This window comes from Podarcis pityusensis (assembly GCF_964106645.2).
Source record: "Podarcis pityusensis genome assembly, chromosome: Z".
Lineage (NCBI taxonomy): Eukaryota > Metazoa > Chordata > Lepidosauria > Squamata > Lacertidae > Podarcis > Podarcis pityusensis.
In genome coordinates this window covers 48,664,690-48,691,769 of record NC_138044.1, presented here as the reverse complement: position 1 = coordinate 48,691,769, position 27,080 = coordinate 48,664,690, and the positions used below count along the sequence as shown (strand labels likewise).

Below are 27,080 nucleotides of genomic sequence, written 5' to 3'. Positions count from 1 at the left end.
GTACCGTTACCTTTACCTTTAGAATAGTAAAAAACTAAATGGAATCTAATTAATTGTTCAGTATTCATACGAAAACCAATAATAATTGTGAAGCAGAGAACCTTCTGAACCTAGACAAGGCACTTAAACATTATAGTTTGGTTAATTCTTAGAATTTAAGTGTATACTGTTTTCTTTGCAAAAGTGGAGGGTAGGGACAGCATCAGACTAACAAGCACAAACTTGATAAATGTCCACTTTATGAAATCATGCTTCTTTTCCCAACTTATGAGAATTGGCAGGAATTGGATTTGTGGCTTCTTTAGCCCATATCCACCTCACAGTCTCTTCTCTTTCTGACTTTTCCTTTAGTGCTGCAAACCAAATTGTGGGAAATCCTGAACCAGAGCCGTTAAGGTCTACTGCACATAGACATGCAGACAATATAGTCTCACACAATTATCCAGAGCTAGACTAAAACACTTTGCTGCCCTAGGAGGGGTGGCGAATGAGCCTCATCCTACACCCCAAATCAATGTGCATGGTAGCCAAGGCTTGCCACTTTCTTCTAGCACATGAAGCAGAAAATCCAACAAGCTATGGTACTTTCTTGCTCTTTGTCCATAAAAAATACATCAAAACCATTAACAGCTCGCTGCCCTTTCTATGTCACCCAAAATCAGCTGCCTGAGGCAGCTATCCTACTCTGATGGTCATGCACAGATGTTGCTCCTCACCTTCATTTACCTTTCCATGGAAACTAAAACATATCTCCCCTCCTTCAGTTTCTGCTGCACAGCTGTTTAAAGTGCTGCTGTCCCTTTAAAAACATCAACCAGCCTTGCTATTCTTTCTGCAACATCCCACATACCTATCTTCCCCCTTTAAGAGCAGCCTCTCCCCCTGTCCCACCTGCCGTGACCCCTCTTGTCTTTATTAGGGCTGAATAATGGGAATCTGGCCCTTTCCCTTCCTTTCTTCACAAAGGGTGTTTGGCTCCATGGCTGAAGTGTGGAGGATGTCGTTTTTTGCAAAATTGTCGGTGATATTTTTGTAGAGTTTCTGCAAATCTTGCTGTGGCGAATTATGGGAGGTTAACAGTACAGTTGTGTCAGTAATTATGTGGTGTTTCATGCAGTTAATGGACACAGAAGACAAGCTCAGGGAGCTTGCAGTTGAAGCTTGCAGTTCAGGGAATAGGAGGGAATGAAGAGTCATGGGTAATGAGGGAAAGCTCGATTGGTTGTTTTTTTTGTCCTGACCATTTTGATTTTAAAGTTTAAAGCTATTGCAGTATGAACAAAGCGGTATAACATGTGTGTGGTTTAAGCAAGCGGGGAGAAAAGTATAGATGCATTAGGCTATGTTACAGTGTATTATATGTGTGGTCCCTGTTCCACATTGGGCGAGGATATGGCTGAGAGAGAAAGGTCTGTAAAAAACTCTTAGCTGAGTATAAAGATCCCACCTCATATTCTCTTCAGGTTGATCTCTGCTGTGCTGGGGGCAGGAGGAGGGGGGAGGACAGGTGGGGAGGACAGGAAGTGGACTGGGGATGATAATATTTTCTCCCCCACTCCATTTTCAATTCTCACCAGAAGTTGTGAGTAAAACAAAGTTATATGAATCAATATTATGCTGTATTTCCATTAAAGCAATTAGTCTTAAGTAATGACTAGACTCCAGACCCTTTAAAAATGTTTTCTAACTTCACACAGCAGCATTTTTTTAAAAGAAAAGTGGGCAGGGGTGCAGTGATGATGAATAGGACAGAGAAGTCTTCCTCTATCCCGTCCAGTGTATACTGGGGAATGAAAACACATGTCATGAACATGGTTCCATTCCAGCACTCTTGGTATCCCTGTTCACCCATCTGCAGAGAAAGTCGCTCCTGTGGCAAAATAGATTCCAGAATATTGAAAATGAGAATGCCATGTGTTCTGGGATTCTAGTGTGAATGTTTCTTTGCTACCCAAGATGTATTTACTTGCACTGTAGGAAAGATAAGGCTTCATTTTACTTGCAGCTGCTTAGCATATGCTTTTGAAGCTGGGTTTGAGGTTGCATTCATCGGTTTTATGATGGATTCTCAAGGGGCTCATTTAGAATATGCCTGCTCTGTGTGCTTGGCCCTGTAAGTAGTGTCTGAATTGCTGTAGTCTGTATAGTTCTGGACTTTCGTAGTGTCTCATAACAGAAGCCTGCTTCAGGTATTCCCATTTTCCACCAGAGTTTGCAGAGGAACAAATGTGTTGTTAGTAAGGCTTTCTATACTGTGGTGTGTAAGAATAATCTTTAAATGTAGCTATTTTTTAAATGTTGGTGTCCTTGTAAATGCCAGTGAACTTAGCTGTGTTACATACACTCCTTTGCTTCAGGAATAATAGAATCATAGAGTTAGAAGGGGACCCTGAACGTCAGTATAGGAATCCTGTACACACCCTTCTCTGGGTGGGCCATTTACTGACATCCATATCCCCACTTGTTCTTGGAAGCTCAGGTTGTGCAACTTTTCTAATATAAAAAGGGTGAAGAATATATAAAAATGCATACAGTACAGATGGCCATAGATACTCAATCAGAAGCTCCCAAATAGATTACCGTATTTTTCACACCATAGGACGCACCGGACAATAGGACGCACTTTGTTTTAGAGGGGGGAGAACAAGAAAAAAAAAATTCTCCCCCTCTCTGCCCAGCGCCCCTTCAGCGAAGTGGCAGGAGGCGCTGTGCAGAGAGGGGGAGAACTTTCCCCCTCTTGTTTTCCCGCTCTAAAACAAGGTGCCGTTTAAGGTGCGTTCAGGCGGCTACCCCTCTCGCTCTCCAGGCTTCAGGTTCCTTTCGACCTGCTCTTTGGGGCTGGCAGGGGGAAGCCCACCACCAGCCCCAAAGAGCAGTTCAGGGAGCAGCGGAAAGGCGCAGCGGAGAGGCTCCTGCCATAGCCGTGCGTCACCTCTCCAGCCGGAAGAGGGTCGCTGGGCTATGGCTTCTTTAGCCCCGCGCGCGCTCTCCCGGCTGGAGAGGTGACGCACGGCTATGGCAGGAGCCTCAATAGCCACCCGTCACCTCTCCAGCCGGGAGAGGGTCGCGGGGGGCTGCTTTAGCCCCGCGTGCGCTCTCCCGGCTGGAGAGGTGACGGGCGGCTATGGCAAGAGCCTCAATAGCCGCGCGTCACCTCTCCAGCCGGGAGAGGGTCGCGGGGTGCTTCTTTAGCCCCGCGCGCGCTTTCCCGGCTGGAGAGGTGACGCGCGGCTATAGAAGCTCCTGCCATAGCCGCCCGTCCCCTCTCCGGCCGGGAGAGGGTCACGGGGGGCTGCTTTAGCCCCGCGCGCGCTCTCCCGGCTGGAGAGGGGACGGGCGGCTATGGCAAGAGCCTCAATAGCCGCGCGTCACCTCTCCAGCCGGGAGAGGGTCGTGGGGTGCTTCTTTAGCCCCGCACGCGCTCTCCCGGCTGGAGAGGTGACGCGTGGCTATAGAAGCTCCTGCCATAGCCGCCCGTCACCTCTCCAGCCGGGAGAGGGTCACGGGGGGCTGCTTTAGCCCCGCGCGCGCTCTCCCGGCTGGAGAGGGGACGGGCGGCTATGGCAAGAGCCTCAATAGCCGCGCGTCACCTCTCCAGCCGGGAGAGGGTCGCGGGGCTATGGCGTCTTCGCTCCATAGGACGCACACACATTTTCCCTTCATTTTTGAAGGGAAAAAAGTGCGTCCTATAGAGCGAAAAATACGGTAACTCCCAAATTCCAATTGCCAGCCTACATAGAAGTGTGTTGGGTAGCATCTTTAAATTCCACATGCTCCTATTCTTACAGACCTTCTGAAGAAGACAGTGATTGGTTGTATAGCAGCAGCTCCTGAGAAGTAATAGCTGTAACTTAACATTGAATTATCACCCATGATGTGCTAAGCCCTCTACAGAGAAGAACACCTCTCTATGTGTTCTGAGGAGATTGTGCTGTTAAGAGGTGCATTTGATCGGTGGCTGCTGTACCAATGAAAACTGGGTGCTTCTTAGTGATGTTTGCATGTGAAGCTTCAGTTTAAGAATTATTACTTGTTCCTAGAATTAGCAGTTGGCTCCAGGGGTCACAGATACTTCTTATTTTCGTGCAGAATGTGAAGAGCTTACCTCCAAAGGTGTCTGAGGTTGCAGCATTTCACAGGGTGGCTTCATTTCCGCCCAAAATCTGAGCTGCGTGATCAGCTGTGGCATGTCTTGTGACAGTATGAATGTAGCATGAAGTAGAGCAGGAATGAGGAACCTGAGGCCTTGTTGCTGCACTACAACTCACATAATCTCTGACCATGGGGCAGGTTGGCTGGGGCTGATGAAAGGGGGAGATCATAGAATCATGGAATTGTAGCGTTGAAAAGGAGGGTCATCTAGTGGGGCTCAAATCCTGAGATTCTCATGCTCTACCAACTGAGCTATCCCAGCAACAACTGAAGGGCCACAGGTTCCCCATCCTTTGAGTTGAGGCTGGAGATGGAGGAGTATTGTGTTGGAGGAACAAGAATGAATGCTGAAGGCTGGAGTGGTGGGGAGGAAGAAGTTTGAGAGAGGCCCTGCATCTTTATGTGACATCTCGCTCCCTTGCACGATACATCTGACAAGGCCTGGCATTGTGTTAACTGTTCTGCACAGACAGCCTTTCATAAAGGTGGTGGAGGGGAGTGCTGACATTTCCTCACACAGACTGGCCACCTGCAGAGTCTGCTTCAAACAGGGTGAAAAAGAGTTCACTGCTTCCTTATGGTTGCTCCAGGCAGTTTCTTGCCAGAGGAAAGGACTTGGCTAATTTTCTGTCCTGTTTGCGTCACTGTTTTGTACTTGCCTTTGCTGCCTGTGTTAAGGGCATTCTTTTGATAGTGAAACCTTCTGTAAGGGGATATCTTTAATTCATAAATCTCTAATACACAGTAGCACCTCCAGAAAGAAACATAACTTGCCTTAAGTGTGTGTCATAGCCAAAGTCTTAATCTCCATCTAGCTCCCACCAGCGTGCCCTAGGTGGTGATCTGCATCAATCCCTGGTTGCCCAAAGTTTGCTTGCAAATGCTGCAGTCCTTGTGTGCTCTTACCTGAGAGATTTCTGTTCTCTTATATTGCCTGACCTTTGCATTACAGGGTAATAGGGTGTGGCGTTGGCATGCCTGAGACAGGTTTTTTGGGCTGGAGGGGGGAGTGGACAGAGCTGCATTGGAAGGATGACCAAATAGGCAATTGTTTCAGCTGCTTTCTCTAACAATCATAATGGAACTGGTCTGCGAGCCAGCAGCCAGACATCACCTGTGCCAACTCACAGGGTGTTTGCTGCTTGTTCAAATACAGCAACAGAATTAGGATAGGAGTATGAAGATGCTTTGCTCTGCTTATGCTTTGGGCTTCACAAGAAAAATAGGTAGCACTTCATGCAGCCTTAAAAGAACTAACAAGACCTGCAAGCTTTCTCAGAACTGGCCAATTTTTGTATGCAATTGTTGGGCTGACCGTTGTTCTCAGTTTTGCATTAAATGTCCTGGTTCTTTTTGTTGCTGTTTGCAGAAAGGAAGGAGAGGGTTTTTTGGTAGAAGTAAGTGGGGAAGAATAATAGTTAGTAATATGCAAAGCCATTGGTTTTAAGTGGTTGTATCTTCCTTGGTATATCAGTTTTAGCTGGTGCTCTGGGAAAGCCTATACAGTACTGTGGTACCTTGGTTCAAGAACAGCTTAGTTTATGCACAACTTGTATTAAGAATGCTGCAAACCCGGAAGTAGGTGTTTTAGTTTGTGAACTTTGCCTTGGAAGCATGTTCTGCTTCCTGTTGAGTGTAAATTGAAAAACGCTTTGGTTTAAGAATGGACTTCAGGAGCAGATTAAGTTCATAAACCAAGGTACCACTGTACAATGTTTGAGCACAAACCACAGGAAACATGGACAGACAGACATGCCATTCAACCATAGTCAGGAAGTTGTCCTAGTGCAGTGAATAATTTTTTTTGGGGGGGGGGGGTCTTGTCCTGTACTTGCCAGTACTTGCAGAGTACTTCCCAGTTTTTAGAACTTGTTCCTCTTGCTTTTAAAAACTTATGGTGCAGAAATATATACGTTTTTCACTGCTAATGTGCACCCTTTTTGCAAAACCAGTCATATGGTTTTACGTAGCATTTAATGTGTGGGGCAATATGAATGAGATAAGATAGGGGAGATCTGCAATAATTCCTTAATTGCTCCTGGCCAGGACTAAGTTTTCCTCTATTGCAAGTGGATTTGTAGCTTGTATAATGGCAAGGGTCAGTATTCAACTCCACTGACAATATTGTGCCCTGGAGTTTCTTAAATGGCAGCACAAAGGCCTCTTTGCCAATATATATTCTTTCTTCCCTTCCCCAAGTTGTGTTCAGTGTATTGGCAATAAGCTGAGCTTCTGGGAATGGTAAAGTATTGTCTGCTACAGCAAGCCTATAATAATCCTCTGCTGTCATGACAATAGCTGAGAAGCTGTGGGTCTAAACACTCAGACAGTGTTGCATGCAAATGTGGATTACTTGGTTCTTTGCTTGTGAGCGATTATTATGCCTGCTTTCTCCTATGGTTCGCTTTTTAGTAGTGCCTGTATATGGTAGCAATCAGTCTGAAAAATGTTTTTGAGTGCATGGGAATTGAGAGTGACCCAAAGCCTCATGGTAGGAAAGCACTTGCCTCCTGGTTAGATTGTTAAATATTTATTCCTTTATGGCTGTGGTTTTCCTACAATGTTCTGGGGCTCTAGTGGTGCCTCAGAAGAAGCCTGTTTGAGAGGCTTTCAACAGAAAGAGCAGTGATGGTCAAATAGCTCCCTTGAAAAGATGCTTTGCTCACTGTTACCAATCTCCCCCGACACTGCACAGTTTCAGGAGGGTGTTGGGCATGTTTTAGGGGTGACTCTCTTGGTTCAAGTGTGACAACAGGCCTGGCTAGTGCTCTGTTTGAGCAAAGTGCGCACCTTAGGGCAGAGGTTTTCAACCTTTTTGGGTCCACTGCTCCCTTGACCAACTACATTCTTTCTGTGGCTCCCCTGTGGGGCTCAGGAGATCAGTTATGTCTCCCCCCCCCCTTGCCTGCAGAGCTGGAAGCCTCTCACCCTTTTTCAAACACCATCCCTGGTGGAGTGCTCCCTCAGCCTCCTCTCCCCTCCCCTTGGGAGTCCTCTGGGCAGCTGCTTCCACCCCCCCCCACAAAGAGAGGTGCCTCCTCACCCCCCAGGGGGGGCTGGGAAGAGGATGCCCCCAGCCTTAGCAGCCTGACGAACACTGGCCAAAGGTGAATGTGACGCCAGCACTTTACTCACCTTGGGAGGCAGCAGTGGCAGCTGCAGGCTGCAAGTCTCTCCTTTGGCTCCAGGCACTCAGCTCCCAGGCAGGCCTTGCACACAGCAAGTAGAAGAAAGGCCAGTGTGTCGCTTACCTGCCAGACCTCTCACTTGTCACTTGTTTGGGAATAGTCCCAAAAGCAGGGGCTGGTGGACTGGTTGTCTGGGCTCCCTCACCCACTTGCTTGCTTACTCTGAGGCCCCTCAGCTCCTGGCAACCGGCACCCCCTGGCCAGCCCCAGAGACACCATTTGCCTGGGGAGCTTGTAACCAGGGCTTCAAGAAACAGCAAGTCTTTGGGAATCAGACACGAGATGGCATCAGAGGAGGGAGGGAAGGAAAGAGGGACCAAGGCCAGGGTTGCCTGTGACACCCCTCACCATCATTCAAGGCACCCCAGGGTGCCACGACACAGGTTGAATACCACTGCCTTAGGGCATGTCTAAGAACTCGCTGCAAAATTCTGTGTTCGTATGGCAGATGTGCAAGGGACTCTCAGCAAGGGTCAGTAAGTGGAAAGTGTTCCCAGAATATTAAAGAGGCTGAATTAATGGGCTCAAATTAACAGGTAGATCCAGGGAATGCTTTATGCACTGCTGGTCAAGCAGACCTCATTTTGTGAGGTCCACAACCTGGCTACCTCTGACATACAGCCACATTCAAACTTCATGAAATCTAATTTCTGTACTCCTGTACTGTATGTTTCCCTTATAGTAGTAAGATAAATTAAAGACTGAGTACAAGGGCTGAGACTGGGGGGGGGGCACCTGGGGTGAGTGGAAATCACCAAGAGGCCACCACTGACAGGAAGTGATGCATGTTGCCAATTCTTCCATGGTTCCCTCCATTTATCAAAATTGCCTGCAGCTAACTTCTTTCAGGAAGAAGTGTTTGTGAAGTAATTAAAGCAGTTGGCTGGAATTTAAGTTAGTAAAATAAAACTGTTCCAACCCGTTTCTCTTCGCCTCCGCTGTTTGCTGTAGCAACATGTTGTGAGCGGAACTGTTTGCTTCAGCCTCCTCAAGTCTGAGATGGTTGTGAGACTGGCGTCCTTGCCACACGTCTGCCGCTTCACCCAGCCTTGCAATGAAGTTGGCCAAGGTTGCCGCTGCATATGCCCACAAGAGATCAAACTGGGGGGTAGCTTTGTGAAAGGTCCCCTCCCCCCGTAACTGTAGGGTTGGGAGGGAATGACTGCTGACCCAGTTGGGGAATAGGCTAGGGATGGCTGGAAAATGAAGGTAGGCTTATGCTCTTTACTTACTCTCTTTCCCCATAAAGCAAAGGCTTTTATGATTTCTGCCATGCCAGCCCCTTTCTCAAGCCTAAACTTGATAGCACAGTTTGGAAAGCCGAAAGCAGCAGAAAGCTTTTTTGCTCAACCCAGTACTTCAGTTATGATCATTTACATCCCTCAAGAATAGCAGGCAGGCAAGAAGTTGTTGAGGCTTTGCTAAGAACTGGAGATGGGGCTATATCTGTCGTGCTTGCTGAAGGGGGCGTGTTTTCCAGTGTTTTCCTTTCTATTCTAACACCTGTTGCTTTAGTGTGCATGTTCTTTAACTGATTCTCAAACATTTTTTTCAAACCCAGGTATCTCCCCTGTGCCATAATGGGTCTAGCTTTGTTTCTGGGCAAATATTTTAATTTGCAAACTTGCTGGTTTTTTGTTTTTCTTTAACAGCTGATGGGCCTTCTTAAGACCATAAGAATTAATGAGCTGGTAACTGATCAAAGAGAATCCTTATGTGTGCCTTGAATGGAAATGTGGATAACTGCTTGGAACATATTCTGGGGTGTTGTGTGACATACTGTGTAGATAAGTGGTTCTCAAATGTTTTTCTCTGGGCCACACTTTCAGAACAAAAAATTGCTCACTCCACATCATTTTTTAAAATTATTATTAATAAGTAGTACATTGCAAAATGAAAAGCAACAACTGCTAATAATGCTTAGTATATGACATAAAACACATAGGATATCCATAAAGTATAAAACAATGCAGCTACGTATGAACATAAATCATTCACAACTTATAGTACTGATTGTCCTTGAATCTTCCTGCCACAGTTGCCATCCTCTTCTGCTGCACCAGTGCAATGTGCCACACCGTTTGAGAACCACAGTGCAGATGTTGCTCCAAAATCCTTTAGTCTACCTCCTTTCCCTTGAGAGAGTGATGAAGAACATCTGCACTAGTAGTCTGGAAGGAATGTAGGCTGGTTCTGGTATCGGACTCTTGATGTAGAGCTTGCTGTGCAAGGGTGCCTTCTTCCCCATGTCTGAGAGTTTCCATCTGTTTTTGTTCAACTTGCAGGTTCGCAAGGAGGGAAGAAGGGCATATGTTGGAGAGGATGTGGAGAGAAGTTTTGTGAGTATCTAAATATTTGTGTGTTATGTAAACTGGTAACTGTTGGTCCAACGCGCAGCCTGCAGGTTCTATGTCAAAGTACTCCTGCCGCCCACTTAGTATGAAAAGCTGGGCCACCCAGACCTATCCCCCCCCCCATGTCCTTCATAATCGTGTGAAAGCTAACTGCACAGCAAACTTTGATTTGGTTACAGAAATTGTGAATATCAGGTGTGGCTGGACCAATATCAAAGTAGCCCATTTTAAGACTGAGATGGCATAGAATCTGGGGATTGTGTGCAAGGGCAAAATTGCACAAACTCAGAGTTCTCCCCCCCAACTGCCCCCACTATCAAACATGTTGTGAGATCAGGGCTGTCCAAAATCTCACGGGAGCCTCCCAGAGCAGGAAAATCTCACATGGGAAACACTTTTAAGCCCTCTGCCTTGCTTACCAGGCTCTGGAGGCTCACGAAAGATCTCTTGGGGAGGTCTGAAGATACACTGGATGCCTGCAATTGGATCCATGTGAGGGCCTCCAGAACCTAGTAAGCAAGGGTCTCCTGCCCCCTCTCTATTTATTTATATTTATTTTTTGATGTTATGCCTAAAGCTATGAACACATAAGTATAAATTGTGGTTCCACTGTAATTTCTGGAGCTTCTTTCTTACCCCAGCAAATTGCCCAAAGCAGCTCATAGTATACAAAGATAACAGTACAATTTTACTAAAAAGCAGCACATTAATTCAGCATTTGAGTTCTAAAATATTTCAGTTGTAAGATTAAAATGTGTCAATTTTCTCTATAGAGAGCATTTCATCTCTGAACATTAGCATGAGCTCTTGTATATGAATTTGGCAGGCCCTCCCATAATTTTCATTGTGCTTAAAGGCTAGGGGGGGAAAAGGCAGTAGAACAGAACAATCACAGGTTGATGGTCTTAAAAAGCTGGCTTTTATAGTTGTATCTTACCTTGCAGTCCACAGGATAAAAACCAACACACACTGTGGGGAAAATAAAAGACCTTTTAAATTTCTAACATCTCAAGCTTAAGTGTGTAAGTGAATTATCACCCAGAATGTGGAATTTCAATCTAGGTTAAGAATTTTGCCCTGTCCTTTTTACTTATTATCAGGTGAGTGTGTCTTCATAATCCTGCTTTAGCGTTTGATTATAAAGGCAACCAAAATATTTAGTTGGGTTTTTCCATGATGATTTCACATTGTAAGGTTTGTGACGGAGACATGCTTAAAAGCCTGGATCCTTTAGGGTACAGATGCCTGTGTACTTAGACAATGAAATAATCCAATTTTAGCTTGGCACTGGAGAAGAGTGTCACGCCAGAGCAAATGCAAATTGCTGTGCAGCTGCTGGGTTTGTCAAGAGCAATTTTGAGCTTAGAGGGTTCCAAGTACAGAGAAAAAAGTGTCCCCCTTTCCCCTCTTTGTGCTTGTTAAAAGCTTCTGAATATTTGCTTTTGCCGGAAGCGTAAGTTTGGTTTACACTATGGCTGTTGGAGTTGCCATGAAATGTATATTTTGGATTATAGAATATAAAACACATTATTTTTCAGGAACTCAGCAGTATAGTAGAAACTGAGGGACCTAGAGGGCTGAAGAGCTTTAATGTCTAATTTCAATTTTCTATCTTGGTTATAATACTAAGTACCTTCGTTGCTTTTAATGGCAGGGGTTATTGACTGTCTCAAGTCTCTCATATTTTTTGTCTCATGTTATTTATTTTAAAGTTTAAAAAGGTTGTGCAGAGATTTCTCTCTTTCCTCCTAGACTAAAGCAGGTGTTGGAATTCATTTTGCATCAACTTTATATCTATTTTTGGAGAGTATTGCATGTGTGGAGTCAGATCACTTATTACATTGCAAAAGTTTTAACTTCTACCCAGCATATGTATTATATGTGTGGCTTCATTTTTTTTTAATATGTCTAGGCAAATAACATTATAATGTGTGGGGTTCTGGTCACTTGTTAAGGGTATTTTATGAGTTGTGGGCCAGATGGTTCATGGTGAAACAGTGCAGAGGTTTGGCACGTGCAGTTTTGAATGCTGAGCAGTCAGCCATTCTAACATTGCATAACAGATATGTCAGGCTTGGGTTTATACACATGCAGGGTGGTGGTGTGAAGAGAACTTACTTTGAAGCTTGCATTTCAGTATCCTACTAGTGAACTTTTAAAGATGAAATCCCTTGAGAGTTTGCACATCTCTACATCTCTTTTTTTTTTATAAGATATTTATTAAGATTTTTTTAAATATTACAATAAAAATGAAAAAAAAAATGACAAAAATACAAAATAAAAATAGTTAAAAACACACAGATTTTCCATTACTTATTTTCCTTTGACTTATTTCCCGGACCTCCTCATACCTCCCTTTTTTGTATTCCACTTCAATCTGTTGGTTCAGCAAATCCTTTAAAAGTAATAATATTAAGTTTTTACCTATTTATAACCCTTTTTTCATATTCCCTTAAAGCATTACAGCTGGAAACCACTTAATTACTATCCAACATCATTCTAACATTCATTAATTTTACAATATTTCTGTAGATAATCTTTGAATTTCTTCCAATCTTCTTCCACCGACTCTTCTCCCTGGTCTCGGATTCTGCCAGTCATTTCTGCCAGTTCCATATAGTCCATCAGCTTCATCTGCCATTCTTCCACAGTGGGTAAATCTTGTGTCTTCCAATACTTTGCAATGAGTATTCTTGCTGCTGTTGTGGCATACATAAAAAAAGTTCTGTCCTTCTTTGGCACCAATTGGCCGACTATGCCTAGGAGAAAGGCCTCTGGTTTCTTCAAGAAGGTATGTTTAAATACCTTTTTCAGTTCATTATATATCATTTCCCAGAAGGCCTTAATCCTTGGGCACGTCCACCAAAGGTGAAAGAATGTACCTTCAGTTTCTTTACATTTCCAACATTTATTGTCGGGCAAATGATAGATTTTTGCAAGCTTGACTGGGGTCATGTACCACCTGTATATCATTTTCATAATATTCTCTCTTAGGACATTACATGCCGTAAACTTCATACCTGTGGTCCATAACTGTTCCCAGTCAGCAAACATAATATTATGTCCAACATCTTGTGCCCATTTAATCATAGCAGATTTCACCGTTTCATCCTGAGTATTCCATTTCAACAGCAAGTTATACATTCTTGACAAATTCTTAGTTTTGGGTTCTAACAGTTCTGTTTCTAATTTTGATTTTTCCACCTGGAAGCCAATTTTCTTGTCCAAATTATCTGCCTCCATTATCTGATAATAATGAAGCCAGTCTCGCACTTTATTTTTTAGTTTCTCAAAACTCTGCAGTTTCAGTCTATCTCCATCTTGTTCCAAAATTTACCATATTTCGGCCAATTGGCCTCCATATTGAGCCTTTTCAGAGCTTTCGCTTCCATCGGTGACAGCCATCTTGGGGTTTTGTTTTCCAATAAATCCTTGTTTCTTATCCAAACATTAAATAGTGCTTTCCTGACAATATGGTTTTTAAATGCTTTATGCGCTTTGACCTTGTCATACCACAGATATGCATGCCATCCAAATACATTGTTAAAACCTTCTAAGTCCAAAATGTCTGTGTTTTCAAGAAGTAGCCATTATTTCAACCAGCAAAAAGCTGCTGATTCATAGTAAAGTTTAAAGTCTGGCAGGGCAAATCCACCCCTTTCCTTTGCATCAGTTAATATCTTAAATTTTATTCTGGGCTTCTTGCCCTGCCAGACAAATCTAGAAATATCTCTCTGCCACTTCTTGAAACAGTCCATCTTGTCCACAATTTGCAATGTTTGAAACAAAAACAGCATTCTAGGCAATACATTCATTTTTATCACAGCAATACGACCCAACAGTGAAAGCTTCAAATTTGACCAGATTTCTAAATCTTTTTTCACTTCCGTCCAACATTTTTCATAATTATCTTTAAATAAGTTCCCATTTTTGGCTGTCATATTAATCCCCAGGTATTTCACTTTCTTAACCACAGTCAGGCCTGTCTCATTCTGAAACCTCTCTCTTTCAATCGGTGTTAAATTTTTCTCTAAAACCTTAGTTTTTAACTTGTTCAGTTTAAATCCTGCCAGTTGACCAAATTCTTGAATTAGTTCTAAAACCCTTTTAGTACTAGATTCTGGCTCCTGTAACGTCAATACTAAGTCATCTGCAAATGCTCTCAGTTTGTACTGTTTGGCTCCGACCTGTATACCTTTGACCAACCGGTCCCTTCTAATCATATTCAGCAGAAGCTCCAGGACTGATATAAAAAGCAGTGGGGAGATTGGACACCCCTGTCATGTCCCTTTTTCTATCTTAAATTCTTCCGTCACCACATTATTTACAATTAATTTAGCCTTTTGTTCAGAGTATATTGCACCTATACCATTTTCAAAACCTTGGCCTACCCCCATCCCCTGTAGGTTCTTCTTCATGAAGCTCCAAGAGATGTTGTCAAAGGCTTTCTCCGCGTCCACAAATATCAGAACTGCTTTAGTATTTATATTCACTTCTAGTTTTTCCAAAATATCAATTATATTTCTCAAATTATCAGACAAGTGTCTTCCTGGGAGAAAGCCCGCTTGGTCTTTATGGATCTCTTCCATCAATACTTTTTTCAATCTCTTGGCCAAAATGTCTGCAAAAATTTTGTAATCCACATTAAGTAACGATATAGGGCGGTAGTTCTTAAGCTGAGTCTTTTCAGTCTCTGTTTTCGGTATAAGTGTAATGTACGCCTCTTTCCACGACTCTGGTGCCCTTTTCCCTTCCAATATTTCATTACATACTTCCTTCAAAGGTTGTAGTAGCCACTCTTTCAAAGATCTATAATATCTAGAAGTCAGCCCATCCGGTCCTGGAGATTTGCCCAATTGCATATTTTGAATGGCACCTTCTACTTCCTGTTCAGATATTTTATAGTTCAACATTAATTTGCTTTCTTGGGAGATTTTTTGTAGTCCATTTGTCTTCAAAAATTTGTCTATGTCCATTTCTTTCTGTGGCCCTTGTGTGTATAATTGTTTAAAATACCTCTGGAAGCAGTTTCTAATCTCAATTGGGTTATGTATATTCTTTCCTTCCACTTCTAAGTTTGTGATAGTATTTAATTTTTGTCTTTTTTTCATTTGCCAGGCCAGCAATTTCCCACATTTATTAGCTGATTCAAATGTTTTTTGTCTCATTTGTTTAATTTTCCATTCTATTTCCTGATTCATCATTTCCATATATTGTACTTGATATAATTTTATTTCTCTCAAAATCTCCTGCGACTTTGGTTTTGCTCTCAGTTTCTTCTCACTTTCTTTTATTTTCTCCAAAATTTTATCTTTCTTCTCATTTTGACTTCTCTTCTTTATTGCATTCTGTTGTATCAGAAACCCTCTCATAACAGCTTTACTTGCGTCCCAGATTACTCTTTTTTCTACATTGGTGTTCATATTTATTTCAAAATAATCTCTCAAAGTTTTTTGGGCCTTTTTATAGACTTCTTCATCTCTAAATAAGGTGTCATTCATCCTCCATCTGTAGGAGCCAGTTGATATTTGTTTCATCTCCATCCTTACAGCGTTATGGTCGGAGCAGGTTTTTGGGCAGATTTCCACTTTCTTTATCTTTGGTGCCATTCCTCTAGTTATCCATATTTGGTCAATTCTAGTCCATGTCATCTTGGCTTCAGAAAAGAAAGTTCCCTCTCTTCCCAGGGGGTTCTTTACTCTCCAAATGTCCACTAAGTCCATATTGTCTGTCATCTCAAAAAATGTTTTCGGTAGTCTACCATCCTTGGTAACTACCTGTCTTTGTGCCTTGTCCATGTTTGTAGATACTACTCCACTCATATCCCCCATCAGAATCAGATTGTAATCCAAATAGTCCAATAAAGTCTCATGCAACTTTTTAAAGAATTCAGATTTCCCCTCATTCGGTGCATAAATTCCTACGATCAAAAATTTCTCTCCTTGAACTTGAATTTCAATTGCCAAAAATCTGCCTTGTTCATCTTTAAAAATTAATTTCGGTGATAGTCTCTCCTTTGCATATATCACAACTCCTCTTTTTTTAACTTTGTCAGATGAGATAAACTCCTGTCCCAATCTTTTATTGATCAGTAGTTTCCTATGTAGCCTTGTTACATGTGTTTCTTGTAAGCAAATCAAGTCCAATTGTTCCTTTTTTAGTAAATGAAAAAACACTTTTTCTCTTTCGAGGAGAGTTCAAACCATTACAATTCCAACTTAACAGTTGCAGAGCCATGATGGGGTTACTTCGCTTTACCTCCAACTGCGCCAAGTGTCTGTTCTTGTTCTGTCGATGATGTCTCTTTCTCTGGGCCGTACAATCCAAAAGATAAGTTTGCTATGTCCAGTATTCCTTTTTCCAGTGCTTTTGGCTCTTCTCCGGATTCCGCTTCTTTCTGTAGGTCTTCTTCGTGATCTTTCAGAAACCTATCTTTATCGTTAACTGATCTTATTTTTATCTTTCTTCCTTTGTATTTAAAAGATAGGCCTTGAGGAAATTCCCACCTAAAAAGAATTCTATTTCTTCTCAACAGGGCTACTAGGTCTCCGTAGTTAAACCTTAAGTCCAAAAGATGTTTTGGAATGTCCTTAAATATCTCCACACTTGAGTCGTAAATTTCCAAAGTCTTTTGACAGTGCAGATTCAAAATTTTGTCTCTCTCCTCTTTTGTTTGAAGAGTAATCAAGCAGTCCCTAGCCTTGTTCCTCCTTTGTCCTCTTCCAAGTCTAAATGCATTCACTATCTTAAATTCTTCCTTCCCCAAGTCCTGTTGCCAAAAATCTGTACATTCCTGTGTAAGGAATTCAGCCAAATTGTCTTTCTCACGTTCTGGTACAGCTCTGATTCTTAGATTTCTTTGTTTCTCTTTCAATTCAATCATAGACAATGTCAAACCGTGGTCCTCCAATTGCTTATATACTGGTGGTATCTTCTCTTGAGTAGCGGTTGCTATATCTTTTGCTTCTTCGGCTATCTTTCGGGTCGAAGCAGATTCCTGTAATAATTTTTCAATAGACTCTGTATTGGTATTCACCTTCTGTCCCAAATTATTAATGCTTGTAGTATTCAGGTCAATTTTAACTGATGCTTCAGCTACTTGTTTATTTGTCTCGGCTACCTGCTTAGCTAAATTTTCCAAAGATTCATTAATTTTTCCAAGTGCATGTGCCAAAACGTCTTCGGACGACATAACTTTTGGTTTGACCTGTGGAGGAGCAGCCCCTGATGTTCCAGATGCTCCAGATGTTGAAGCCCTTCGCTGCTGCTCAGTATCTGTCCGATAGGGTCTGCCAGACCTAGTTGTTTTTTCCTGCGCCAGCTCTAACTTTCCTCTCCCATCTGCCATAACACTCTCATGAAAATTCAAGGTCGATCCCACAGTTGAAAGGTTGTTTTGGAATGGAATTTTCCTCTGACCCAGTTGTTATTGTAGCAATGTCAAACCTCCTCTAGGGGGACACAGTAACCGCCAAAGCTTGCAACTTTAAAAAATGAAAATAGTCCTTATAAGTCCCCCAATTCATCTAAAAACAACAGTTTCAGTTGCACTTAAACAGTTACTTTAGAACCAGGAGAGGTCCAGAAACACTGTATCTCTTTTGCAGAGTTAGCTGTCAAAAGTCACTGCTTACCGATAGGCTTTCCACTGAACGACGTTCTTTATCTAGGGGCAGTCTGTTCCCAGGTTTTAGGCAGCGGATTTTAGCTTCCTTTTCCCCTTTTTTTTGCAGATAAAAACAGTTCAAACCTTCCCCCCTCCTCTCCTGCAATCCGGAGGGGAGACCGCTTTCCAGATGTTAAGATTTAGGTCTTTTTCCAAATGTCTTTCCGAGTTTCCGCTTTACAGTCTCTTTGCTTTGATCTATTTACAAGAAAGGAAGGCAGACTTCCTGTTTATACCTTCCCGCTTCGGTGTCGAATTAACTTGTTTTTTCTCCTTTTAAATCCAATTTAATCCTACTCACGGGTAGTTGCTTTCAAAGTCCAATTGTCCCAGGAAAAAGTCAGCGCTCTCCGATAACGGCTGTGCGGCTTCACTCCGCGGAAGAAGCAGTCGACTCTCAGCACCGCGCTGCTCACCCCGTCCCGCTCCGGAGCCCTTAAAAGGGTCCCTTCGCAACTTGGGGGGGGCGCAAAAGGTGCCCGCCAAGTCCCCACGTTCACAGGCTTCCCCCGCCTGTGATTTTTAAAGGGCCCCCGCTTTGCCGCAGCGGTAAGACCCAATCCCGCGGAGCTGGTCCCTCCGAGACTCAGAGGGAATCCGCCATTAACGATGGCGCTGACCTGGAAGTCTGCACATCTCTACATCTCAGTCACACAGCAAATGCAGATAGCCAACCTGATGCCCTCCGAAACATTGGACGGGTACTAGTCTGTTGAAATGGATCTGGTGTAGGGGAATAGAATATTTGACAAGGTATCAAGAGACCTAGAATATTTTAAAACCCCTACTCTGTGGCTTTCATTGGATCATCTTGGGCAGAGATAGCATTACTTGACCCAACCTGTCAATTAATACCAGAGTGGTATTGAGGAGAAAATAGGGGACACCAGGTGCACTGTCCTGAGCTCCATGAAAAAATCTTGAGGGTGAGGAGAGAGATTAAAATCCTGACAGATATGCAGCATAATTCTATTCCATGCATAAGAGGGATGAAACATCTTGTGTTTGGAACACAGGTACAGTAATGAGATTTCATAATGTGATAGGAGATGGTTTTGCCTGACCCTGCTGCTGTCTCTCCTCTGCCCTTCACTAGCTTCCCAGCTCATGCAAATTGCACAATATAAAATGAGCTGCGCTTTATAATCATAAGCATGTGTTTACTTGCTTGTTTTTCCCCTTTGCATGGAGATCGAAGTCTTCTCCCTTGCACATATGAATCAACTCATTGATCCTTGGTAGTGTGCCAGTGAAAGGCAGCTGATTATTGAGACAGCCTTTCTTGCTTGCATAGATCACCACAGAAGTAGCAAAGCAGTTTTGTCTCACATCCAGGGTGAGTTCTAACTTATTGATGGTAGGGAAACAAAAGCTTCCTGCTTGCTAAGATCTATGTCCTTTGATATGACTCTTGTTAGCAGAGATCGTATCCTGACGAGAAATACTAGTTTCTTACAATAGTTTTTGCAAATCATATAGATTGGGGTGGAAGAGTTTTTGTATGACTGTCTCCTTGTTGTAACTGCTTTTTCAAGCAGATGAGCAGGGAGGGGGAAAGGCGGAGACAGCAATCTCCTATGTTACCTCTGCTTTGAACTTCAGTTCCATCACTAGAGATTTTTATTTCCAGAATATTAGCAGCGGACATGAAAAACAGTTTCAGATGAGCACCAACTTATTCAGGCTTGCTTTGAAATATAACTGGTTTTGGTTTTTCTGGATTCTATGTAAAATTCCATTCGCGGCAAAATGGAGAAGGGATGCATTGCTTATGGGAAGGAAGCTCTTAATAAGGACGTAGGTGATATTGTGAGGGTCGTTATAGGTCTGCATTGGCAGTAGAAAGGAAACCCGATCAAAGCTCCTTTAAGCTGCTTTAACACATGGATTTTCAGAAGAGGAAAGTGCAGCCCAGAGAGCTGTCTCACTCTTGAAGGATGACATTCTCTGATCCTGACTGTTGACTCTGCCTGGCAGTTATTCTGCTAAATGCCCCCCCTTTTATTCCACAAGGGGATTTTTGTTACTTGAATAATCTTAATGTGTCTCTTAAAGCAGATGGGATGTTTGCTATTTTGCCAGATCTTCAGTTCTGGTCCCGCTTGAGAGGAAAAGGCTCTTACAAGTATGTGTTTGAAGAACAGAAAGGGGCTTTACAATGTACTGCAATGAATGTGGTACAGCAAGAACAGTTGGAGCACAGCTCCCGAACTTTTATTTATTACATTTACATACCAGCTTTTTCTTCCAAGGAGCTCAAGTTGGTGTACATGGTTCTCTTCTTCTCACCACAACCCTGTGATGTAGGGTAGGCTAAGAGATGGTGATTGGCCAAGGTTACCCAAGGAGCTTAATGGCTGAATGGGGATTCGAACCCTTCTCTTCCACACTGGCTTATTTTCAGACCAGGATTGATGATGCCATCTGAGAGTGCACCGGGGTATTTGACAGACTGTTAGCTGTGACAAGTGAATAAGATGATAACAAATCTTTTAAGTTGTATTACCATTTGACAGGTTAGCGCATAGAGGAAACTGGAGATGGAGGAAAATACTCAAGCAGAGCCTGGATACGGAGCGTTGTATCTAGTGCTTGTTCTACTTGGAGTTAGACCCACTGTCATTAATATGCATGACTAACTTAAGCCCATAAATTTCATTGTGTCTACTCTGAGTAGAAGTTGGTTGGATACAGCCCTTATTTCCTTTGATGGGGTTCCTACTTCATGGTAGCCATTGTAATATTTCTGTGCAAGTTTGCTTACATTTCTAATTGAATTTTAAAGGTTGTATTTCAGCTGGCTGAAGACCTTTTGCTAAAGCTCAGTGTTGGACCTAAGAAGTTGGAACACTGAGTTTAATAGGGCTATTCCCGAGGTAACTATGTTTCTGCCCCAAAGCTTATCAGAGATGTGAACCCCACCAGCTAAGTTCCAACATGCTAGCCACCCACCACCCTTCACTAGATCCCTACTCATCTCTGGAGGACAGTAAGCAGGTCCTAATACACTGGGCGTTATGCTATGTACTGCTATTAGTTTATTATATGTATAAAATGGGTGGACGCAAACTGCCTGTATGTTTTGGATGTTGCTTGGGGGCAGGGCTGTGGAGGCTGTAATGGAGAGCTCCTGTACTTCAAAGTTTGCCAGGACACCACTGGTGAATAGCAAACCTATTGTTGAGAAACAAATGCTTCATTTTCACAACTAAACAATGGATGGTCTTGGCATTGTGACTGACTTCACTGGCAATTAATCCCCACTCCAGTGAGCTATGCTCACATGATTTATTAAGATGACATGGCGCATTAGGGTACTATGCTTCCTTTTAAAAACCAGAGCATTTAAAGTCTTTATCTTGTTTTGTCAACAGGGGAGCTACTAATACTGACGGTATGGATCATTCTGTGCTCCGAAGGGAGGTGCATCATGAGAGGTATGCGTTTTGGTGCAAAATGAATCATGTTTAATACATTAACACTGCTCAGTGCTTGTTTGTTCTCTCAAGACAAATAAGGTTTTTTCCCCGGAGTTTTGGATGTTCTGCCTTTTGTTTATCAACCTCTGGTGGGTGGTGCTATAGTTGTACAGAAGCTCATCACTCATGCACTGACAAACTTGTTTAGCATGTAGCCTATTGTGAGGATTCTGCCAAATCAATTACATTATGTACAATGTTTGTTAAAGCCTGTTCGGTCTTAAAACAGGATGTGAAACTTGATGAGCTGATGAGAGAATCATGAGTTTGGCAAAAGAATTGAGGCACATGCTTGTAATTTATGGATCAGAAGGGGCTGAATGTTACACTCCCATCACTTTTTAGCATATTTCTGTTGTCTTATCCAAGTGTTGCCATAGTTTTTAATATCAGTAATTTTGGCAGTATCGTTGGGAAGGATTCCACCTTTCCCCTCAATTGCGTTTTGATTGTCTTTTGTTAGAGAGGCAGCTCTTATTTGCCAATTACTTCTAGTCAGAATGTCAGTGAGATTGCAGCTGTCTGCTGTTTATAAAATGGTTAAAACCCTCCCAATAGCCTTGTTTCTTTTAATCGTACCCTTCGCTGGCACATAGCCCTTCCCCTTTCTTCTTGCTCTTTACTCAGCCAACACTTAATTCTCATTGTTTTGTATTTTCTGCTTGAAATCAGCTTGCTATGAAGCTGTTTCTGCCTCACAAAGAATATCCATGTGCATTTGGAATTCAGAGGCTTTTGAGGTATATGGGGAGTTATTACTACCATTTTCCTAACGGGGAAGGAAACTGTTTCTTCTGAAAACATGACACAGGAATGAGACAACTAGCTGAGGAGCTCCTTTGAATATTCTTGCTCTATGAAAATGCATTCCGTGCATTATTTGCATAAACAGCAGGTGCAGGATCCTGGTTTGTACCCGTGTGGTATTGTTCCTTGGCCACAGGTGCAATTTTGAGGTGGCAGGAGAGCTTCATTTGTTGGTTGCACCTTTTTTGAGACATCACCTACTTTAAAAAACTGCTTTTGTGATGGTGGTTATTACATTTTGTTTAAACACACTGGGCAATTTTTAACAGAAAGGTTGGTTATGAATATTCCTTCATAAATTTAAAATGCACACATTGAAAACACAGGAACAATTTTTTTTCTTCATTTTCTGTTGCATGAGATTTTTCAACTGTTCTTATGTTCTTTAAATGCTGATTTCAAATCTGAAATCGATTTTCGTGTACGTGCTATAGTTATCTTTCAATTTCTGACTTTTGCTGATATGTCATATTTACACTGGGGATAAGTGGACACTGACACATTGATCTACCCATACCACATGGTAAATATTGTTTTGCAAACTTAATTTTTCTTTATTTTTATAGTTTTGTAACCTAAATATTTGTATTTTTCAGATTGGACCATGGCTTCTTCATGTAGACAAAAATGTGTAAACAAGCCTGATGCCTTTTCTTATGCTATTTTTGTTTGGTCAATACGAAGAGTATCGGCAAGAAAAACTGACATTCTGTCACCCTATCCCAGTATTCCTTCAGCAATTAGACCTATCCTGCACTCTGAGGAACTCCCAATTCCAGTTTTTAAGGGGTTTGTCTCTTCTGAAGATGAAGGAAGTGAACATGGTGAAGAGCACAACTGGATCATCTGTGTGGATCTCAAAATGGTCAACTTCTTGCTTGGACAACAGAAAGGCTTTACCAAGTACCTGAATAACAACAGCTTATAGATACCACTGGGGAACAAAAATAGTAGTCATTTGTGTGATCCTTGGGTTCTTGCCAAACCACGGGAACCCCAAAAGGCATACTCTTCTGTTTTCCTTTTGTCCAGTCTCTAAGCATTTCCTCACAATTCTGACAAACAATATGCGGAGCCCATTTCTTACCTTGGTCGCCCAGAGGAATTTCAAAATAGCTTTTATAGGCATGCCTCACAATCGCTGTTATATTGCGTCTTTGACGAGGAAGTGTACAGTAGCCACATACATAACAAAAGGCATCAGGCTTGTTTATACATTTCTGTCTACTTGAAGAAGCCATGGTCCGATCTGAAAAATACAAATATTTAGGTTACAAAACTATAAAAGTAAAGAAAAATTAAGTTTGCAAAACGATAATTACCATGTGGTTAGGGTAGATCAATGTGTCAGGGTCCACTTATCCCCAGTGTAAATATGACATATCGGCAAAAGTCGGAAATTGAAAGATAACTATAGCACATACACGAAAATCGATTTCAGATTTGAAATCAGCATTTAAAGAACATAAGAACAGTTGAAAAATCTCATGCAACAGAAAATGAAATCCCCCCCCCTCAGTATACTGTATATCCCAAGGGAATACATTTTTTTTGCATACCTCCAACTACATAGATATACATGTCATTTTCAATGCTATACATGTCGCATTCAATGCTATATAAGTCACTTACATTTATATTCATATTGTGCTACTTTGTCTATGTGTTTAATAAAATATTGAATTCTTGCATTGTGAAAAACAAAGATTATGGTGAAAAGTGAAAAACATGAATTGCAAAAAAACAAACAAACAAAAAAAAACCCCTAGAGCTTACAGAACAAAACCAACTTCAGATATGAAATCAGCATGTCAAAATTAGGTTAGAACAACTGCAGGTGTCAGTGCAACAACATTTTTGTTTCCCAGTGAAATTGATTACAGATGAACATCTTGGAGAACAGAAGCTGAAGTTCACATCATATCAAAAATGTATATATATTTATCTGTCTGAAAAGTTATTTGTTAGCATGTAAACTTTTCTTAACATTGGAAATCAGTTGATTCTATCTTTGATAGTAAATTTTTTCAAGTGATATGACAAAGAGCGGTAAGATTGTGCAGGATATTCTGATGTCCTATGTAGCTTTGGTATTAAACAGACAAACAGCTCTCTGATCTTAAAATAAATTGTCCCAATATGAGAAGGTTATCAGAGATAGATATACTTGTTTAAATTAGTGGTTCCCCAACTTTCCCCCCTGTGGTCCTCTTGAAAACTGCTAGGGGTCTTGGCGTACCACTACATCATTTTTCAGCCTGTTGTACCAATTGTAATGTGCTGGGCTAGGTACCATATGATTTTAAATTGTCTTTTTATTGCCGTTTTTATTTCTTACAGTTCCTAGAATTCAAATTGTAATATAATGAAAGACAATATAAGAAGTAAAAGAAGCAATAAAAATACAATTAAAAATAATATAAATATTTAATGTGAACCCACTGCAGACCACTTGAATGAAGCTGGTGGACCACTGGTGATCCTTGGACCACAGTTTGTAACTCTTTGCCTAAACTATATGATCCTAACATTATCTTGTCATGGCTTCTTTAGATTTTAGTCAGCACATGATGATTTGGGAGAGCACTACCAAAAAGTAGCCATCTGTCCTCTGTCAGACCTTCCAGTTGTCAGTATCCTTCTTTCTTAAATTGTGGTGTTCAGAACTGGATAAAGGACTCCAAGGTGATCAAGGCAGAATAGAGCAATACTATGACTTCCCTTGATCTGGATGTTCTACTTTTGTTGATGTAGTCTAGAACAGCAATACCTTTTTTTGCTACAGCATAACACTGTTGGCTCGTGTAAATTAAGCTTGTGGTCTACAAAGACCCCTACATTTTTTTCACATGTATTACTGGCAAGCCAGGTTTCCCCATCTTACATTTGTGCAGTTTGGTCTTTGTGCCTAAGTGTAGATTCTGAAATTTTCCCTATTGAAATTCATTTTGTTAGTTAGCTGCCATGTTCTCCTATCTGTTAAGGTTATCTTGAATTCTGATTCTGTATTCTGTGGCATCAGGTACCCCTTTCAGTTTGGTGTCCTCTGCAAATTTGACAAGCATCCCCTCCATTCTTTCATTCAACTCGTTTATAAAGGTGTTGAACAACAAGGGGCCCAGGACAGAACCCTGCAGCTGCCCTCTTGTCCCTTCTCCCCAGGATGACGAGGAAACATTAGTGGGCAGTCTTTGGATTTGGTCAGTCAGATGAAGTTGACTGTACTGGGGATTCACTTGGCTTAGCAAGGATGGCAGTGCTAAAGGTTTCACAGAAATGGTGGGCTGTGAGAAGCGGGGGGGAGAGAAAGGTATAATCTATGCAGCCTTCCTCAAACAGGTTCTCTCCATATGTTTGACAGCAGCTCCCAACAGCTGAGAGAGTGCAACTGGAGAACACCAGGTTGCGATAGTTTGTGAAACGGAGTCTTAAAATCCTGTACTAGAAACCTTTGGTGCACTTTCATTAGCCATTTCATCAGACGTACAGCTTTCTGCAGTCCTGGCTTGAAGAAACAAACTTCCAAAACTAGCCCCCCCAAATGACCCCACTGTGGAGCTCTAGTTAACACTCTGCATAGACTTGAATAGTTATGAATGCTGTTTAATTAGCCACCTACTCCTTAATTTTCTTGTCAAATTGATATTCAGCTCTTGAAGGATGTTGCTTCTCTGTCAGCTGGATAAGATCATGTAACCTAAAGCGTTTTCTGTGGGAGTAGCTGCTGTTTAGTTGCTTGTTCATGGCAAATTAATTGTTTTTGGGGAAAGAGAAATGAGGAAGGAGCGGTGGTTGGCTGTTAGATGCATTTCAGTTTTTAATAACTTTTAATTTTAGCTTTCAGCCTGTCATGCTTGCATATTTCTGAAGGGCACCCCCCTCCCCAAGTTAAATTTGTCTAGGACATTGAGCCCCTTGAAGAAAGAGTGGGGTCAAAATATGATCTGTGTAGAACTCTTTTGTTTCTCTTTAGTAACACAGTCCAGAACAGAAGGCCCAAGCTGCATTCAGAGCAGTTAAAATAGATTCTCACTGTTGGGAAAGACCCTTAGGACTCCCCTGTGTGAGTGCCTGAGGGCCCTGCTCTTGCCACTTACCATCTGGCCTGGGGCGGGGCCTGAAGCCTCGCAAGGACTGCTCTGCTGCCCAAGAGGACTCCCCTGTGTGAGTGCCTGAGGGCCCTGCTCCTTCCTGCCACTTACCACCTGGCCTGGGGCAGGGCCTGAAGCCCCACAAGGACTGCTTGCTGCTTGCTGCCTGCTGCCCAGGAGACTCCGCTCTGTGAGTGCCTGAGGGCCCTGCTCCTTCCTGCCACTTACCACCTGGCCTGGGGCAGGGCCTGAAGCCCCACAAGGACTGCTTGCTGCTTGCTGCTTGCTGCCTGCTGCCCAGGAGACTCCCCTGTGTGAGTGCCTGAGGGCCCTGCTACTTCCTGCCACTTACCACCTGGCCCAGGGCGGGGCCTGACAGGCCTCACAAGGACTGCTCCTGCCACCTACTATCTGGCCCAGGGTGGGGCCTCACAAGGACGGTTGTTGCCACTGATGCTGCTACTGCCCAGGAGGACCCGGAGGGGTGCAGAGTTTTAACATGTTTTAAAATCTCCCTTTCCCTTTAGATTTTTTATATATGGGGGTGGGATGGATGTTTGGGTGGGCTTGGGAATTTGTTAGATTTTGATGAATTTGTAATTTTTGCAGTTTTTATTTGTATTGTTTTATTGTTTTCTGGGTTGTTTTTGTTTTTTGTTTTTATTGTTTTAGGCTGCGAAAGAATAACATTAATTGCCATCACTGGAGGCTACTATGAGGCCTGGGATTGCTACCGTGGAGGGGCGAGGGAGGTATGGCGGTGGGGGCAGATGTTATAGGCGAAGGGGATCGAGATATGGATATGCTCGTACCCCTTCCAATCTGCGCCTCATCCCGAGGGACGAGGGTAGGGTGAGCAAGGATTACTCACCTCTGTCACTGGTGCTGTGCAATGCCAGGTCTATAGGCAACAAAACCGCCACCCTGCCAGATTTCTTTATCTCGCAGGGGGTCGACCTGGCTTGTGTGACGGAGACCTGGGTGCGCGAAGGGGCAACAGTTACCTTACGAGAGATGGCGCCCCCGGGTTTCTCCGTCCTCCACCAGTCGTGGACAGTGGGCCGGGGGGGAGGGGTGGCATTATTAATCCGGGAAGATTGTCCTTTCAGGGCTCTACCATCGCCATTGATCCCCGGCATTGAATGTGTTGGCCTAGTGTGGGGCTCCGAGGAGAGCTTGGCTGTCTGGCTGGTGTACCGGCCACCTAGCGCACCAGCAGCCACCCTGTCAGGCCTGCTGGAGGCGGTGGCCGGCTGGGCCTTGGAGTTCCCTAACCTATTGGTATTGGGGGACTTCAACATCCATGCTGATGCCACTCCCTCCTCACAGGCTCTGGACCTGGT

General features: G+C 42.8%; 1 protein-coding gene across 4 annotated transcripts in view; it reads left to right on the top strand.

Moving 5' to 3' along the window:
- LOC308468272 (kelch-like protein 13) overlaps positions 1 to 27,080 on the top strand; it is an 83,219-nt gene that overhangs the window by 2,464 nt on the left and 53,675 nt on the right. For 3 of the 4 annotated variants that reach the window (XM_080990350.1, XM_080990345.1, XM_080990349.1), the window contains exons 2-3: positions 9,626 to 9,679; positions 20,735 to 20,797. In XM_080990350.1, the coding sequence (XP_080846476.1) occupies positions 9,651 to 9,679; positions 20,735 to 20,797 (92 nt within the window). In that variant the 5' untranslated portion in view covers positions 9,626 to 9,650. The remainder of the gene's footprint in view (positions 1 to 9,625; positions 9,680 to 20,734; positions 20,798 to 27,080) is intronic. The other variant, XM_080990347.1, reaches the window with a different exon arrangement.